Source organism: Phocoena phocoena, chromosome 1 (assembly GCF_963924675.1).
Source record: "Phocoena phocoena chromosome 1, mPhoPho1.1, whole genome shotgun sequence".
In the NCBI taxonomy this organism is placed as follows: domain Eukaryota; kingdom Metazoa; phylum Chordata; class Mammalia; order Artiodactyla; family Phocoenidae; genus Phocoena; species Phocoena phocoena.
The window spans coordinates 182,208,537-182,225,117 of record NC_089219.1 but is presented as its reverse complement, the minus strand read 5'-3'; the positions used below and the strand labels follow the sequence as shown (position 1 = coordinate 182,225,117).

Here is a 16,581-nt window from a genome sequence, read left to right as displayed (position 1 = left end):
AGCTTTACTTCTTCTTTTCCGATTTGGATTCCTTTTATTTCTTTTTCTTCTCTAATTGCTGTGGGTAAAAATTCCAAAACTATGTTGAATAATAGTGGTGAGAGTGGGAAACCTTGTTTATTTCCTGATCTTAGAGGAAATGGTTTCAGTTTTTCACCATTAGGAACGATGTTGGCTCTGGGTTTGTCGTATATGGCCTTTATTATGTTGAGGTAAGTTCTCTCTATGCCTACTTTCTGGAGAATTTTTATCATAATGGGTGTTCAATTTTGACGAAAGCTTTTTCTGCATCTTTTGAGATGATCATATGGTTTTTATCCTTCACTTTGTTAACATTGTGTATCACATTGATTGATTTGCATATACTGAAGAATCCTTGCATTCCTGGGATAAATCCCACTTGATCATGGTGTACGATCCTTTTAATGTGCTGTTGGATTCTGTTTGCTAGTATTTTGTTGAGGATTTTTGTGTCTCTTCATCAGTGATGTTGGCCTGTAGTTTTCCTTTTTTGTGACATCTTTGTCTGGTTGTGGTATCAGGGTGATGGTGGCCTCGTAGAATGAGTTTGGGAGTGTTTCTCCCTCTGCTATATTTTGGAAGAGTTTGAGAAGGATAGGTCTTAGCTCTTCTCTAAATATTTGATGGAATTCTCCAGTGAAGCCATCTGGTCCTGGGCTTTTGTTTGTTGGAAGATTTTTAATCACAGTTTCAATTTCAGTGCTTGTGATTGGTCTGTTTATATTTTCTATTTTTTCCTGTTTCAGTCTCGGAAGGTTGTGCTATTCTAAGAATTTGTCCATTTCTTCCAGGTTGTCCACTTTATTGGCATATAATTGCTTGTAGTAATCTCTCATGATCCTTTGTATTTCTGCAGTGTCAGTTGTTACTTCTCCTTTTTCATTTCTGATTCTGTTGATTTGAGTCTTCTCCCTTTTTTCTTGATGAGTCTGACCAATGGTTTATCAATTTTTTTTTTATCTTCTCAAAGAACCAGCTTTTAGTTTTATTGATCTTTGCTATCGTTTCCTTCATTTCTTTTTCATTTATTTCTGATCAGTTCTTTATGATTTCTTTTCTTCTGCTAACTTGGGGGGTTTTTTGTTCTTTCTCTAATTGCTTTAGATGTAAGGTTAGGTTGTTTATTGAGCTTTTTCTTATTTCTTGAGGTAGGATTGTATTGCTATGAACTTCCCTCTTAGGACTGCTTTTGCTGCATCCCATAGGTTTTGGGTCGTTGTGTTTTCATTGTCATTTGTTTCTAGGTATTTTTTGATTTCCTCTTGATTTCTTCAGTGATCTCTTGGTTATTTAGTAGCATATAGTTTAGCCTCCATGTGTTTGTGTTTTTTACAGTTTTTTTCCTGTAATTGATGTCTAGCCTCATAGCGTTGTGGTCGGAAAAGATGCCTGATACAATTTCAATTTACTTAAATTTACCAAAGCTTGATTTGTGACCCAAGATATGATCTATCCTGGAGAATGTTCCATGAGCACTTGAAAAGAAAGTTTTTTCTGTTATTTTTGGCTGGAGTGTCCTATAAATATCAATTAAATCCATCTTGCCTAATGTGTTATTTAAAGCTTGTGTTTACAAATTTATTTTCATGTTGGATGATCTGTCCATTGGTGAAAGTGGGGTGTTAAAGTCCCCTACTATGATTGCATCACTGTCGATTTCCCCTTATATGGCTGTTAGCATTTGCCTTATGCATTGAGGTGCTCCTTTGTTGGGTGCATAAATATTTACAATTGTTATATCTTCTTCTTGCATGGATCCCTTGATCATTATGTAGTGTTCTTCTTTGTCTCTTGTGATAGTCTTTATTTTAAAGTCTATTTTGTCTGATATGAGAATTGCTACTCCAGCATTTTTTTAATTTTCTTTTACATGGAATATCTTTTTCCATCCCTCACATACACAGTCTGTATGTGTCCCTAGGTCTAAAGTGGGTCTCTTGTGGAGAGCATATATATGGGCCTTGTTTTTGTATCCATTTGGCCAGTCCATGTCTTTTGGTTGGAGCATTTAATCCATTTACATGTAACGTAATTATCGATATGTATGTTCCTGTTACCATTTTCTTAATTATTTTGGGTTCATTATTGTAGGTCTTTTCCTTCTCTTGTGTTTCTTGTGTAGAGAAGTTCCTTTAGCTTTTGTTTTAAAGCTGATTTGGTAGTGCTGAATTCTTTTAGCTTTAGCTTGTCTGTAAAGTTTTTAATTTCTCCATGGAACCTGAATGAGATCCTTGCTGGGTAGAGTAATCTTGGTTGTAGGTTTTTCCCCTTCATCACTTTAAATATGTCCTGCCAGTCCCTTCTGGCTTGCAGAGTTTCTGCTGAAAGATCAGCTCTTACCTTTATGGGGATTCCCTTGTACGTTATTTGTTGCTTTTCCCTTGCTGCTTTTAATATTTTTTCTTTGTATTTAATTTTTCATAGTTTGATTAATGTGTCTTGGCCTGTTTCTCCTTGGATTTATCCTGTATGGGACTCTCTGTGCTTCCTGGACTTGATTAACTATTTCCTTTCCCATGTTAGGGAAGTTTTCAATTATAATCTCTTCAAATATTTTCTCAGACCCTTTCTTTTTCTCTTCTTCTGGGACCCATATAATTTGAATGTTGGTGCATTTAATGTTGTCCCAGAGGTCTCTGAGACTGTCCTCAATTCTTTTTTCTTTTTTCTTTTTTCTTTATTCTGCTCTGCAGTAGTTATTTCCCCTATTTTATTTTCCAGGTCACTTATCCGTTCTTCTGCCTCAGTTATTCCGCTATTGATTCCTTTTAGAGAAATTTTAATTTCATTTATTGTGTTGTTCTTCATTGTTTGTTTGCTCTTTAGTTCTTCTAGGTCCTTGTTAAACATTTATTGTATTTTCTCCATTCTGTTTGCAAGATTTTGGATCATCTTTACTATCATTACTCTGAATTCTTTTTCAGGTAGGCTGCCTATTTCCTCTGCATTTGTTTGGTCTGGTGGGTTTTTATCTTGCTCCTTCATCTGCTGTGTATTTCTCTGTCTTCTCATTTTGTTTAACTTACTGTGTTTGGGGTCTCCTTTTCACAGGCTGCAGGTTTGTAGTTCCCATTGTTTTTGATGTCTGCCCCCAGTGGGTGAGGTTGGTTCAGTGGCTTGTGTAGGCTTCCTGGTGAAGGGGACAGGTGCCTGTGTTCTGGTGGGTGGGGCTGGATCTTGTCTCTCTAGTGGGCGGGGCCACGTCTGGTGGTGTGTTTGGGGGTGTCTGTGAACTCAGTATGCTTTTAGGCAGTCTCTCTGCTAATGGGTAGGGTTGTGTTCCTGTCTTGCTAGTTGTTTGGCATGGGGTGTCCAGCACTGTAGCTTGCTGGTCGTTGAGTGGAGCTGGGTCTTAGCATTGAGACGGAGATCTCTGGGAGAGGTCTCACCGATTAATATTCTGTGAGTCCAGGAGGTCTCTGGTGGTCCAGTGTCCTGATCTTGGCTCTCCCACCTCAGAGGCTCAGGCCTGATACCAGGCAGGAGCACCTAGACCCTGTCAGCCACACGGCTTAGAAGAAAAGGGAGAAAAAAGAAAGAAAAGGGAGGGAGGGAGGAAGGAAAATAAAATTATTAACATAAACAATAATAATAATTTTTAAAAAGGAAGACAGCAACCAAACCAATAAATAAATCTACCAGTGATAACAAGCACTAAAAACTAAACTAAGATAAACATAAATATCAGAAACAAGTCAGTTGCAGACAGCAAACCCCAAGTCTACAGTTGCTCTCAAAGTCCACCTTCTTAATTTGGGATGATTCGTTGTCTATTCAGGTATTCCACAAATGCAGGTACATCAAGTTGATTGTGGAGCTTTAATCCGCTGCTCCTGAGGCTGCTGGGAGAGATTTCCCTTTCTCTTTGTTCTCACAGCTCCCAGGGCTCAGCTTTGGATGTGGCCCCGACTCTGCGTGTAGGTCACCCTCAGGCATCTTTAGGGAGGTCTGAGGTCTTCTGCCAGCATTCAGTGGGTGTTCTGTAGGAGTTGTTCCACATGTAGATGTATTTCTGATGTATTTGTGGGGAGGAAGGTGATCTCCATGTCTTACTCTTCCGCCATTTTGAAGGTCCCCCCAGGACCGTATCCTTTTAGAGTATGTTCGTTTAAACCCATTTTACCACATTTTTTGTTAAAACCATTCGATGGTAATAAGGTAGTTAAACCACATTTTGAATGGGAATCTCTTGATTCCTTTGCCATTCTTCATTAATTTGGGTCTGTAGGACATTTCTGTCTCAGCATCTTAAAACTGAAGTGACTTCCTGCCATTCCTGGCCTTCACCTTGCTGCCTGAGAACAGCACTGCCCTCACTACTCCCCTTAGTTGCTTTGTCCGCTAACCATTTAACCAGAACACTAGGGCAGACTGTGAGAATTTTTTAAAAATTCTTATTTTAACTAATATAAGCTACCTTATTTTAACTAACCTTTAAATTTCTAGGGTGAAAAAATTGTCTCCAGGATTAGTTAATTCCAGAATGAAAATGAGCATTTTATGTTAATCCCCAGATCTTCATGTCTGCTCTTCAAGCATCATTCACGTCTTTCTTGTGTTATCCTTTGCCTCTCATGCAGTGGAGCCTTAAAGATACTTCACCGTCCTTATGAGTGGAGAAACCTCAAAACATTTATAATATTTTTCATAATGTAAGTGATACGTGTCAGATGCCACAGGTTAACAATATAAAACTAACCAAGTGCCAGTAGTACGTGTGCATGTAAAATACATCACTGGTTTATGCCTGGGATTGGTCAGCAAAATAATCACCTAAGGATATTTTTCAAAACCCCGAGATTCTGCTATGCTGTGTTTGTAGGAACAGGACAGAGATGGGGCAAAGCAGGTGGTGGACAAGATACGCCCCAGGTACTGTGTTTTGAAAAGGATCTCCAGGTGCTCTTGGTAGCGTCTATTTCCCACCCCAATCTCTTCTTTCAGAAGGCTGAAAAATACTGCTGAAAACAACCTCATGCAAGTCAAGTCAGCATGTGTTTACCTGAACGATATTCATGTTCGTAACCGTAGTTCTGATCATTCAGTCAATACACATGCCAGGAATTGTGAAAGTTCTGTTTATTTTGTTGTTAAATGGTTAGAATTATCTGGTGCTCTGTTGTGCTTTAGAACGTAACAGTTTAGATGAGTGTTTTATTTTACTGGATGAAGTTAATATTAACCTCAAAAATAGTAACGTCTGACATTTCTTGAATGCTTACTGCGTCAGAAGCTGTGCTAATAAGTCTGTGTTAATTTAATTTAATGTTTGCAGCAATGCCATGAGGCAGATACTGAGAAAACTGAGGCCTGGGGGGAGGACACAGCCTCACGGGCCAAGGCTCGCCTGGCAGCAGCCTCAGGCAGACCCTCACAGAGGCTGTGACCTTCACCGCCACACTGTTTTGTTTCATGTTAATGAAGTTAGTCTGTGCCGTACATTTGTCATTTAACTAATAAGCTGCTATTTGCGGAGTACCTGCTATTTCAGTGGTTTGAGAATTTTCTTGTCATGTACCTGTATGTGTGTACACACATATGTGTGTAATTTATATGAGTGTCTGCTATTAATATTTTTGTTGTAAGTAAAAATTAAATATTTGAAGTAAATGAAAATTAACATATTTGACACTTTTTAATTTCAGTTTATCGATGGTCGACTGGCAAAACTAAATGCAGGAAAGGGTTTCTCTGATGTATTTGAAGAAGAGATCACTTCAGGTGGCTTTTGTGGAGGTAAAGACTAGTTCCAGTGAGATTATCCATTTTCTGAATAACAATTATCTTGATATTTGCACTTGTGTCTCATATAATCTATTTCATAAACAACTATTTTCTCCTAAATATCTAATGTCTTAGATACATATTTTCATCTTATAAGAACTATAGTATTAAGTTACTTTGCCTGGTATGTTATTCAAGGCTGAAGGTGGTCTCATGAGTTGGTAGTGGTTTGCTTGGATAGTCTCTTAATATTACTGGAGATGAATATCATAGAAATGCAATTAGTTTGTATTTTCCAGCCTCCTGACTAGTTTTCTCCACTAGAAAACTACTAGTGATATCTACTACTAAGATTAAAGAACTGAGATTGTTGTTGGTATAGTAGATTTTAATGTAGTCCAGAAAGAAAGGTTTGAACACCACAGCTGCTTCTGTAGTAAGAGTGTCATTGTAGAAGTCTACTTTTTTTGCTTTGCAGACCCTGCAGCGTTAGGAACAGACTTTTCAGTTTACTGTCCCATGTTCTTAACACTTGTCACTGTAATAAGTGCTCACTTAAAGCAGTGGAAGGAGGCATCTTATTTTGTATGTGTGACACACAGGTGATACCCCATTTTTATTTAATATAATTAATGTAATATAATTGAGCAGTTACACTGTTTGAAATGTAAATAATTCAGACAGTGTTACAGTACTTAGGAAATTAATGACTTAGGGACTGGTACTCTGTACATAATGTTCCAGTATGTAGTCCTGATTCTGGCAGAGAATTTTGCTGGAGACCTTGAAATGTCCTCTTCATTCTTTCAGCCAGTATTTGCTGAGTGTTTCCAGTGTACCAGGTGCTGTTCTAGATTTGGGATGGGCTAAACAAATAATCCCTGGTGTGTTCACTTTTACCTGGTGTGATAGTAGTTTTTCCACTTATATGTAGGTTTAATTTAGGAAAAAAAAAAAACCTTTGGTCTGTGTGTGAATAAATAGTTGCTAGCATTGAGAAATAAAATGTGAAAAGACAAAGAGTAGTAAGTCCTCATCTACAAACTTCCCCAAATTTAATTTTAATCTTGAATAAGATTTACTTTTGCACCACAAAAGTATAAAAACCATTGAGGTCATTTGTTCATTATAAGAGGTACAGATGAACTGAGCAGTTACGGACCTTCCTCTGATGTAAACATAGCATTTCACTGAAAGCTTTCAGCTTTGAGAAAAACTTAGTTTCCTCGACTCAGCAAGTGAGCTGAATGTGGAATCGTTCAGCTCCTCGCTCTCCTCAGCTTATGGATAAAAATGTAGCTTCAGTGGAACTTTTGTGTTAAAATAAGGCTTTTTTACTTTTCAACTCAGACGAGCAAAATATTGTCAGCTCGTGGACGGATTGCTTGAGGCGCCTACTCAGCATTTACATACCTGCCGTCTCATTATCGCTATGACCCGTGGGGCTAGTATCTTATATGGGATTGAGGATGACATCGTGTGACAGTAATGGGGTGGAACTATGATCCTTTTGTGTAGTGAAATTCTGTAGTCTTCACCATTGGTCCACAGACCCTCTGTAACAGAGTAGAGGGTAGGTGGCCTTTCTGGTGGGAGGAGGGTCACCAGATTTTTTCACGGAAGGCCCTGCTGTTTAAAAAAGAACAGAAGAATATTTATGACCAGGTAGCATCTGATTTAGAGACCGCTGCGTTTTCAGTACAACTTAATGCCAGCCACTTTGTTGTTCCTTCTTAAAATGAAAAAGGTTTTGAACTCTTATCTTACTTTAAGGAGCCAATACTGATCCAAAAGGAAAGCATCATTTAACAAGTATTCATTTCAGTAGGTACAGCAAGAAAGTCCATTAGAAAATGATGCCTGGCTGTCAGGTGTTATTCTTTTAATTATCATATTTTAGGTTATTATCTTAGAGATACATAGAGATTCTTCTTAGAAGAAAATAAAGCAAAATCATTAGAATTTGAAATAAAAAACTAATAATCTTTTAAAAATTAGCATTGTTCTTACTAATGAGATATATGTGTATGTATAATTCCAAAAATAGTTCCTAGAAGTCTGCTGCAAACATTTGTCATCTAGACCACATTTGTGAGAGAGAATACGTCTGAGATACCGAACTGGGGTTCAGAAAGTAAACTGTTATAATTTCTCATTTCTCTCATAGTTACAGTAAAAATTATGATAAATGTTCATACTTATTGAATGTTAGTATGTGGTAGAAGCTCTCGTAAGAGCTCTCCAAGCATTATCTCACTTAACCCTCACAGCACCCTGTGAGGGACTTTGAGTAGGTTTTTTGTTTTTGTTTTTTTTTTGGTGTAGCCTTACTTTTATGAGGGTACCCACCTCGATAATTTGCCCAAGGTCACACGTGACGGCCTGGCTTCAGAGCTCCTGCTTTAATAACTGTGATCTATTGCCTTCTTATGATAAGAGATCTTCTCAATTAGAAGACCTTCAGTAAACAAGAGCAGTGCTCAAGCCTTCTCTGCTCTGATGGATAAAAGCAAAATTCCTGTCTCTTTTGAATATCCTTTGAAGATTTTTTTAATATATAAAACCTTCAGAAAGATCACTGTAGGAGAAATCAACATTCACTGAAGCTAAAGAAAAAATCATATGTTCCTTTAAGCAAAAATAGGAAATTTTAGACATGCATCTCATTTCTCCTCTTTCTGTTCCATTACAGTGGCCGTTTATATGCTATTTTTGTTGCTAATATGCATGGTTATGATGAAAGGAATATGCGTGTAGTGGAGCTGTGTAATTGCTGTGGCTTTTGTGCAGGACATCACATGTAGGACATCTCGATTCACATTGGGTCTAGAACTGTGGTTAACAGCTGTGAATGGGTGTGGATTTTCCAAAACGCTTCTCTGTCCTGTGAATCCCTGTGGTCAGAACTGTTAAGGAAATCCATGTTACCCCTGATCCCTTTCATGGGAGACTTGTAGAACATTCAACCTTATCTTAAGAGGAAAGTAAAAAGAATATCAGAAAATGTGTAGAGGGAAGAATATCATAGCGGTTAAAAGGTCATCAAAGAGACCACAAATAGGACAAAGGATGCAATTAGATAAACACAAATATCGGTCTGTGAAAAAGCAACTGAGGAATATTGAGTAGTTAAGATCGTGGTTTTTTTCCCCCATAATTTTTAAAAATTGAGTTACAATGTTATATCAGTTTCGGGTATATAACATAGTGATTCGGTATTTTTCTAGATTATGCTGCATTTAAAGTTATTATTAGATATTGGCTGTATATTATACTGTGCTGTACATTACATCCTAGTGTTTTATTTTACAATGTACCTAGTAGTTTGTACCTCTGTTTTTTTTTCATTTAAAATAAGACTAGTTATTAAAAATCCACATCCAGTTTTCTGAACTTTAAAAAGGAGACACATTTTCAGATTGATTTTATATAGAAGTGTGTGGTTACTCTCCATTATTAGCATTGGTTTCTTCATTAGTTTCCCAGCATAATCTGATCAGTCTTGTATTTATTTAATCCTATTTCTTTTTTTTAACTGACTGGTTACCAAAGAAATTTGAAGGGGTGGTAGGTAAGTAATCATTAGTTTCAGTGACATTTTTCTGGCCTCACTGAACAATTTAGAACAATTTACATTTTTTGATAAGTGACTGCAGGTTACTGGAATTTAAGCAAATATATTTGAAGAGAAAGTCTTTGCACAAGTGAGAAAGATATTTTGTCCTTGAATGCAAGAAAGTCACTTGTTTGATTAATAAGTACAATGTTTAGAATTTCCTCAATAATGCTTATTATTTCCATAATCCAGTTACTTTAAAAGAAAGACTGAGGGTTGTTGTTGGTGGTTTTTTTTGGCATTTAGGTTTATTTTTTGAGAAGAAAAACAGCCTTTTTTAAAAAACACACATTATCAGAGAATAATGTGCTTGTCTCATAAATTTTGTGGAAATAGGAGCCTTCAGACTTAAAAGCACTAGAGTTGAAAGAGACAATTAGCCTTTAAAATTTTTTTTACCGGGAATCTACCTAAATTGTACTACATGTTTTCCTATTAAGCTGTTACTTAGGGACTTCCTGTTTGTCCCTATACCACATGATTCCACATTATTATTACGGGTGGTTCTATCAGCTGTTTCTCCTCTAGGTATCAGCTTTGAGCAGCCCCCTTTCCTTTCTAATATAATTGCTTTGAAGTCATTCAGAGAAAATCTCTATATAACTTAACTCTTCTCATATTTTATTTATCCTTCCATCTTAAAAATTGAAGGACTAATGAACCAAAAATTAAAATACCTAGATTCTTATTCTTTCTCAGTTGCAATCTTTGCGAACTTGGGCAGGTAATCACATCAGAACCTCAGTTTCCTCATTTGGCAAGTTATTTGTCAGAATAACTAAGTTGATGGTGTGCTGTCACATGCTACACGTTGCAGCAGCCAGGTTACAGACCTAGTCCCAGTGGCATGGTTCACAAGGGCAGAGTGGCCTGACCCACAGACTCACTGGACTGCAAAGCCCACTTCCTTCCCATCCAACTGCTCTGCCTGTGGCACCACCTGCTTGGCCTCTTTTACAGTAGAAAGATGCAACTCAAGTAATATAACGCAGACAAAAGCACTTTGCAACCTGTAAAGAGCTGAATACATATGAGCTATTTTTATTCCTCACAACTTTCTCCAAGAGCTGACCTTTCTGTAACTGCTCTGAAGTTTTATGATAGTTACTTTCTTTGTGGTTCAGAGGTTTAAAAAATATGTTTTCTGGAATGACAAGTGTTCCAGAATGCGAAATAGTTATATCATATAGTAGTTGGTGTTTCTCTTTCCACTTTCTAACTTCATTTTGGGGAATGAATTGAAACACTTTCCAGAATACTATGAATAATAACCAAGTTTTAAATATGTGATTTCCACACAACCATTTTTAGTAGAGAAGTAAAAAGTATATGAACTGATGAGACTTTTTAATAGAGAAGTAAAAGTATATGAATAATCTGGATAAAGACATACTGTTTATTTTCTGTTAATAAAATCTCCTTGAGAAATAAATTAATAGAATAACTTGGATTTTTTCATCATTTTACAAGGGAAATAAAAATTTTTTAATTTTGTTCAGGCTGTACACTATCTGAAACTCATGCCCTTTAAGCAATGCATAGGCTATTTTAGGTAGATACATTTTGTTGTAGTCATTTCATAAGATTAGAAAAATATTGTTTTCCTCGTATTTCTTCTTCCAGAAAAGGTACAGTGTAGTGCTGAGTAATAAGAGATGTTTTTCAGAATAGGGGTTGTTTCTTGATATTTCTTTGAAATTAGGGAGAGAGTTTTAAGTATAGGAGTGAATCCAGAGCTGGAAATTTTTTGCCTGATGTTGATTAGGGATGCAAAGGTAACAGCTAGAAAGAAGTTCTTGGGCTAAGGATCATTCTGCCTCTGTGTTATAACAGCAAGGTGATGCATTTGTTAAAAAGCCACAGCTACGCACAGGAGGAGAACACAGTCTACTTTAGGGATCCTTTGTACTGGGTAGTCAGTCTCTGAGTAACCTTTGTTTTTTTTCTTGTGGGAGTATTTAAGCATTTAAACAACCAGGAAGGTAGATGAAATCTAACTAAAGTCAGCTGATATAAAACAGTACTTTAGTTGTGTGGCTTTCTTTTTTTTTTTTTTTGCCTTCTTATATCATCTTATTGATTGAATTAATTATCGTATTTGGAGCCCAATACATGATTACTGGTTTTACTAGGACTGGTTGTGTCAGCATTTGAACTTTCTGATAGCCATGAGGAGATACTACCATATTTCCCGGGGTAGTACCTTTCAGATTTGGGTTTAAACTAGAGACTATTTTCAGAACATTACTGCAGGTTAATTGCATCAAAGTAAAATTTGCTATCAGTTAATACTAATGTCTAACAACTATAGAGGAATCTTTTTGGTCCTCAAGGATCTTTGCATTTCTAAATTTCCTTCTAGTTTTTTCCTTTCCTTATACACTTTTTTTTTAATTTTTAACATCTTTATTGGAGTATAATTGCTTTACAATGGTGTGTTAGTTTCTGCTTTATAACAAAGTGAATCAGTTATACATATACATATGTTCCCATATCTCTTCCCTCTTGCGTCTCCCTCCCTCCCACTCCTTATACACTTTAAATATTGTTTTAAATGAACCTAATTGTATAAAAGAGCCAAACTTTTACAAAACAACATAGACATAAATATTAAAAAATCACTTTAAAAGATGTAGGGATTTTGGATTTCGAAAGAGAGGTTGTTTTTTCCCTCTGAAAGTAGCGTTAAAATGAAAGAAGATAGAATACCTTAACATGTTATCTTCATATATGAGTAAAGAAAAAGTAGTCTTAAAAGTGCTAGTTACTATTTTCCTAAGAATTAGAGCATTTATTAGTTCTCATGGTGAATTGCTTCTTTTACAATATTGCAGATAAATAAAATTTGCCTACTAAAATCCTGGAAATGCTAGTTCTTGATGAGTTTTGGTTTATGGATTTATTTTTGATCAGATATTCCTGACATCTTATTTTTATATATTTCAGGGAACTCGAGGTCATATCAGCAATGGGTGCATACAGTCAAGGTAATAATAAACCGTCACAGTTTCTTTTCTTTTCTTTCACTCTAACATATATGGGAAAATGTTCAGTTCAAGTATTATGTTTATGCTGTTTATTGGCAATATTCGAAATGTTTCTATGTTTTCTCACACTTTAAATATTTTTATTTTATGCTTATGGTTTGTTGCTACTTATAAAGAAAATTTTAAAATAGAAAGCTTTTGTCTTTCCGTTTTCAAAATAAATGGCTTGATTTGGAAAGCAAGATTTTACTGTCACCTTATAATATATTCCAGAAGAAGGAGTTAGGCAGAGTGGTGGGATTTGATAGGAGTTTTATTATTTCTGGTAATGTGCTTTTGTTAATATGATTATTTAAAATATAAAACTCTCTGTCACAGATTGAGACTTTACTACCAAACAGAGAAACAGATGATTGTATTTCCTTTTTATTAAACTTTAAATATATACTGGTCATATTGCTCAAGTCTGCCTAAACTGCAAAGACGAAGGGATTTTATTATGGCAATTAAAAGAACAGAGTAGAATGTTTACATTTTGTGTGAAATTACTATAGCGTATGTAAAAGCTTGAAAACATCCAACATGAAATAATTTTGTAGGTCTTTCTTTAAGCTGTGAGTAAAGCTCTTTTTCTATACTATTAATAATGCTTTGTTTTCAGGACAGTCTGGCCAAAAATTTTTAGGACTGTGTTTCTGTTTTTCCTTTGCAGAAAGGAGGTGCACTACTCAACACAGCAATGACCAAAGCAACCCCCGCTGTGCGAACAGCATATAAATTTGTAAGTTCTCTTTGGTGTTTTAAAAGTTCTATTGGTAAAATTTTATAACATTCTCCTAGATGATAAACATGTAAATCCAAAAATCTTTTCTATTTTCCTTTAAATAAGCTTTTAAAAAAAATTTAGAGTTAATATTGACTGAAGCAAACTCAGTTATTAAAATTGTATCATTGTCCAGACAGGATATTTCCTTTGTATAATCTAAAAACGGCTCTTCATTTTATTTCAAAGCTACCAGCAAAATTGTGCCCTCAAATCGAAACAGTCCATGATGAAGAGCTATTTTTAAAGATTTGATTCTTTCATTTAACAACATATTTTAAATTCTCATTGTGCACTTGAGGCTTAAGTAGAAAAACATTTTTAAAAATATGGCAAGTTCTCTTCCCTCAAAGATACTTTGACTCTCCAAAATTAGAATTCTTCAGTGATACCCCATGGCTTGTAGTAAAATAATAATGATGATACCAGTAGCAACCACGATAAGTAAATAATTAACAACCTAAAAATCTCTTTGCTGTGATAACTGAGACCCTCCAGGAGCCGGCCCCTCCTGCGTCCCATCTCATCTCCCCGAACCCCCAGCCTTGGTGTTTCCAGACCCTGAGGTCTGCTCATTTCGTGAATGCAGGGCACTCTCTTCTGCCTCTTTATTCTTCACAGGCCGTTCCCGCTGCTTTGGGGACGTCCTTTTCTTGGCTTCTATCCACCTACTAAATTCATACTATAGACGTAGTTTAGACATTAGTTCCCCTCAAAAAAAAAAAAAAAAGTCCCAGCGCCACACAAAAAGCGTTTATATAGCTCTTCTGTGCTTCCACAGGACCTGTGGACAGACCTCTGCTTCAACACTTGTTGTGTCTGTGCACCTGGTATCTATACAGGAGACCTGTAGGAGCTGGTGGGTTGGCACTCAGCAAGGCTTTCTTTGAAAATTCAATAGGTCGTATATATAGTCTGTAGTTCTAAAAATATTCTGGGCATTAGTTCTGATTTTATAAGAATTTATCTTCACGTGCTTTCTCAGTAATGAATCGATGTGATTGAATTAATGATAGAATAATATGTTTTGATAACTTTAGAACTTACACTCTTTCCCTGACTTACAATTTTGATATATATGTAGCCACCATTTCTGTTTAAAAAAATCTGTTTCAAAGGTTATGTTTTATAGTAGCGAGGCTAATCTACAGAGTGGATTCAAAGATACGGAACCAAATCTCTGAACTGTCTGAAGCCTTATCAGGAAGTAAAAGTAAGAAGAGGTGACGTTTTGTCTTAGAAGTGTCAGCCTCTGCCTTTGTTCAAAGCCTTGCTAGGAAAGCTCTCTGAGTAGATCGCCTTCTCACTCTAATTAATACTGGTGGTTTGATCTTATATACAGTTTTTGAAGAGATGTTAATTTTTCACAATGAAATAGCACATAGCTGCCATGTAAAAAAAATCGAACTAATGTTGAGCCTCGTTTTCCACATTTAAGATTCTAAAAAGGTGTCACAGTCACGTACCCTTCATTTTGATTCCTGAGAGAATGCTCAACATTTTCCTTCAGGCTTGGAGAGGTTAGATTTTAGTTTTGCTAAATACGTGTTCTTCTCCTTAATTTCACTCATAGCTTCCATAAAAGCACAGAGATAGAGCACACATATTCAAAACCCCATTTGTTATTTAAATGTGTATCCTTCTAACCAGTATTTTATTTTGAACCCTGCTCAGCAGAACAGTAAAATATTTCAAAAATTTTAAATTCTGCTCTTTGGAAGATTATTCCCTAAATTAATTTCAGGCGAATTAGAGTATTTAGAATATACTTAATCACTTTTAACATTTGTCTTGTGATCAGGTTGAACATGAATCAAGAGGTTTGGGGCAAGTAGATAAGTCAATCTGTGACCTTCATGGTTGTACCTAAAACTCTTCTTTCTAGACTGCTCATATTCTGAAATATGAACTCTGAAATTCCTCCTTTGTCCACAGATTGCTGTGAATAAAATTCCCAATTTCTCTTGTATGGTATAACAGGATTTATTTACCTTGAAGTTCTGTAGATAATACATTTTTAAAAACCCTGGGAACCATGTTTTTAACTGTTTTATTCATCCAGCAAATCACTGTCATGATCTAGGCTTTGTACTGGTTATTGGAGCAGGGCAGGCACTGTGAGTAAGCGAGGGGCTGTCCCTGCTTTTATATTTGTACTGCTGTGTGACTCTCGGTGCTTTGGACGCACTACAGAGGTACCGAATATGTATTCATTGAAGGAAATAATGATTTTGTCCTATACTTAGAACATTTTTCTATCTTTTGTTTTTCCATGCTAATAAGGAGCCATAAAGAAAACTGGAGTTGACATACATATCTTCTTATACATCTAAAAATAACAGCAAAGTGAATACATATTTGATTTGGCTAAAAGATTTTCTGAGTCAACTTTCTTGTTAGGTCTTTGCATTCTAAATTATTAGCCAAAGCCGTATTTGCTGGGTGCTTTTCTGCAGAGAATACTTGTTTGTTGATAAGTTTCCACTTGATAACTTGAAAAGGATAGAGAGATCCTGTATTCCACCTTCCGGATGGTCTGAAAGAGGTCAGTGAGGGGGAGGTGGACAGCAGGCATGTGAGTGAATCAGCACAAGGATAGCTGACCATGACTGACGCCTCACTCAACTCTGTGCATTGGAAGCTTCTGAACGATGAGTGTGAATCAGGTGGGTTTTGAAAGGATAGAGGCTATTTAGGCAAACTAGAATATAGTCCAAATGTGAGTAAAGATAGGTGCAAATTTGAGGAGACTAGAACAGGAACATTTTTGAGGGGGGTAATTACGCATTTTTACCTAACGGGAATGTAGGCATTAATATAGGACCCTTGAAATAGATTCAGTGGCTTTACCACTAAAATAATGCATGCGAAAATGCTCTATTGATTCTAAAGAACCATGGAAATATAATTTAGTGTTATGTGGCTTTTTAGATTATCTTTTGCTGTGTCTCATATGTTTTGGTTTTGCCTCATTTACAATAACGAAATAACTGTTTAGTTCAGTTCAGAACATTTCTTGAGCAGTTACTGTATGCCAGATGCTTGCTGAGTACTTCGGATATTAACAGGCCCCTCTTCCCCTCCGTGAACTTGGGAAGACCCTTCCTGGAAGTAACTTGGCTTCATCTGCATGACCTGAGTCTGTAGAATAAGACTCACAGTGCCATTTCTTTCGTGAGGCTTAGATTCGGTGGATGTATTTTAAAAACCTTAGTTTCTCCTCCTTCTTGGGAAAAAGTTGGACTTGGACCTGGATTTGAATCTAGGCTGTGGAGGCTTACACCCTCTGAGTCACTTTCCTTATTTGTAAAATGTAATAATAATAGTACTAACTCCATAGCGTTGTGAGGATTAAATGAGGTAAAGCATGCTCGGTACCCAGCGCACAAACGCCGAGGAAACGCAAAATA

General features: G+C 36.3%; 1 protein-coding gene across 1 annotated transcript in view; it reads left to right on the top strand.

Moving 5' to 3' along the window:
- DENND1B (DENN domain containing 1B) overlaps positions 1-16,581 on the top strand; it is a 247,938-nt gene that overhangs the window by 193,658 nt on the left and 37,699 nt on the right. Inside the window, exons 15-17 of the mRNA XM_065878083.1 lie at positions 5,667-5,757; positions 12,308-12,348; positions 13,061-13,129. Coding sequence (XP_065734155.1) covers positions 5,667-5,757; positions 12,308-12,348; positions 13,061-13,129 — 201 coding nt within the window. The remainder of the gene's footprint in view (positions 1-5,666; positions 5,758-12,307; positions 12,349-13,060; positions 13,130-16,581) is intronic.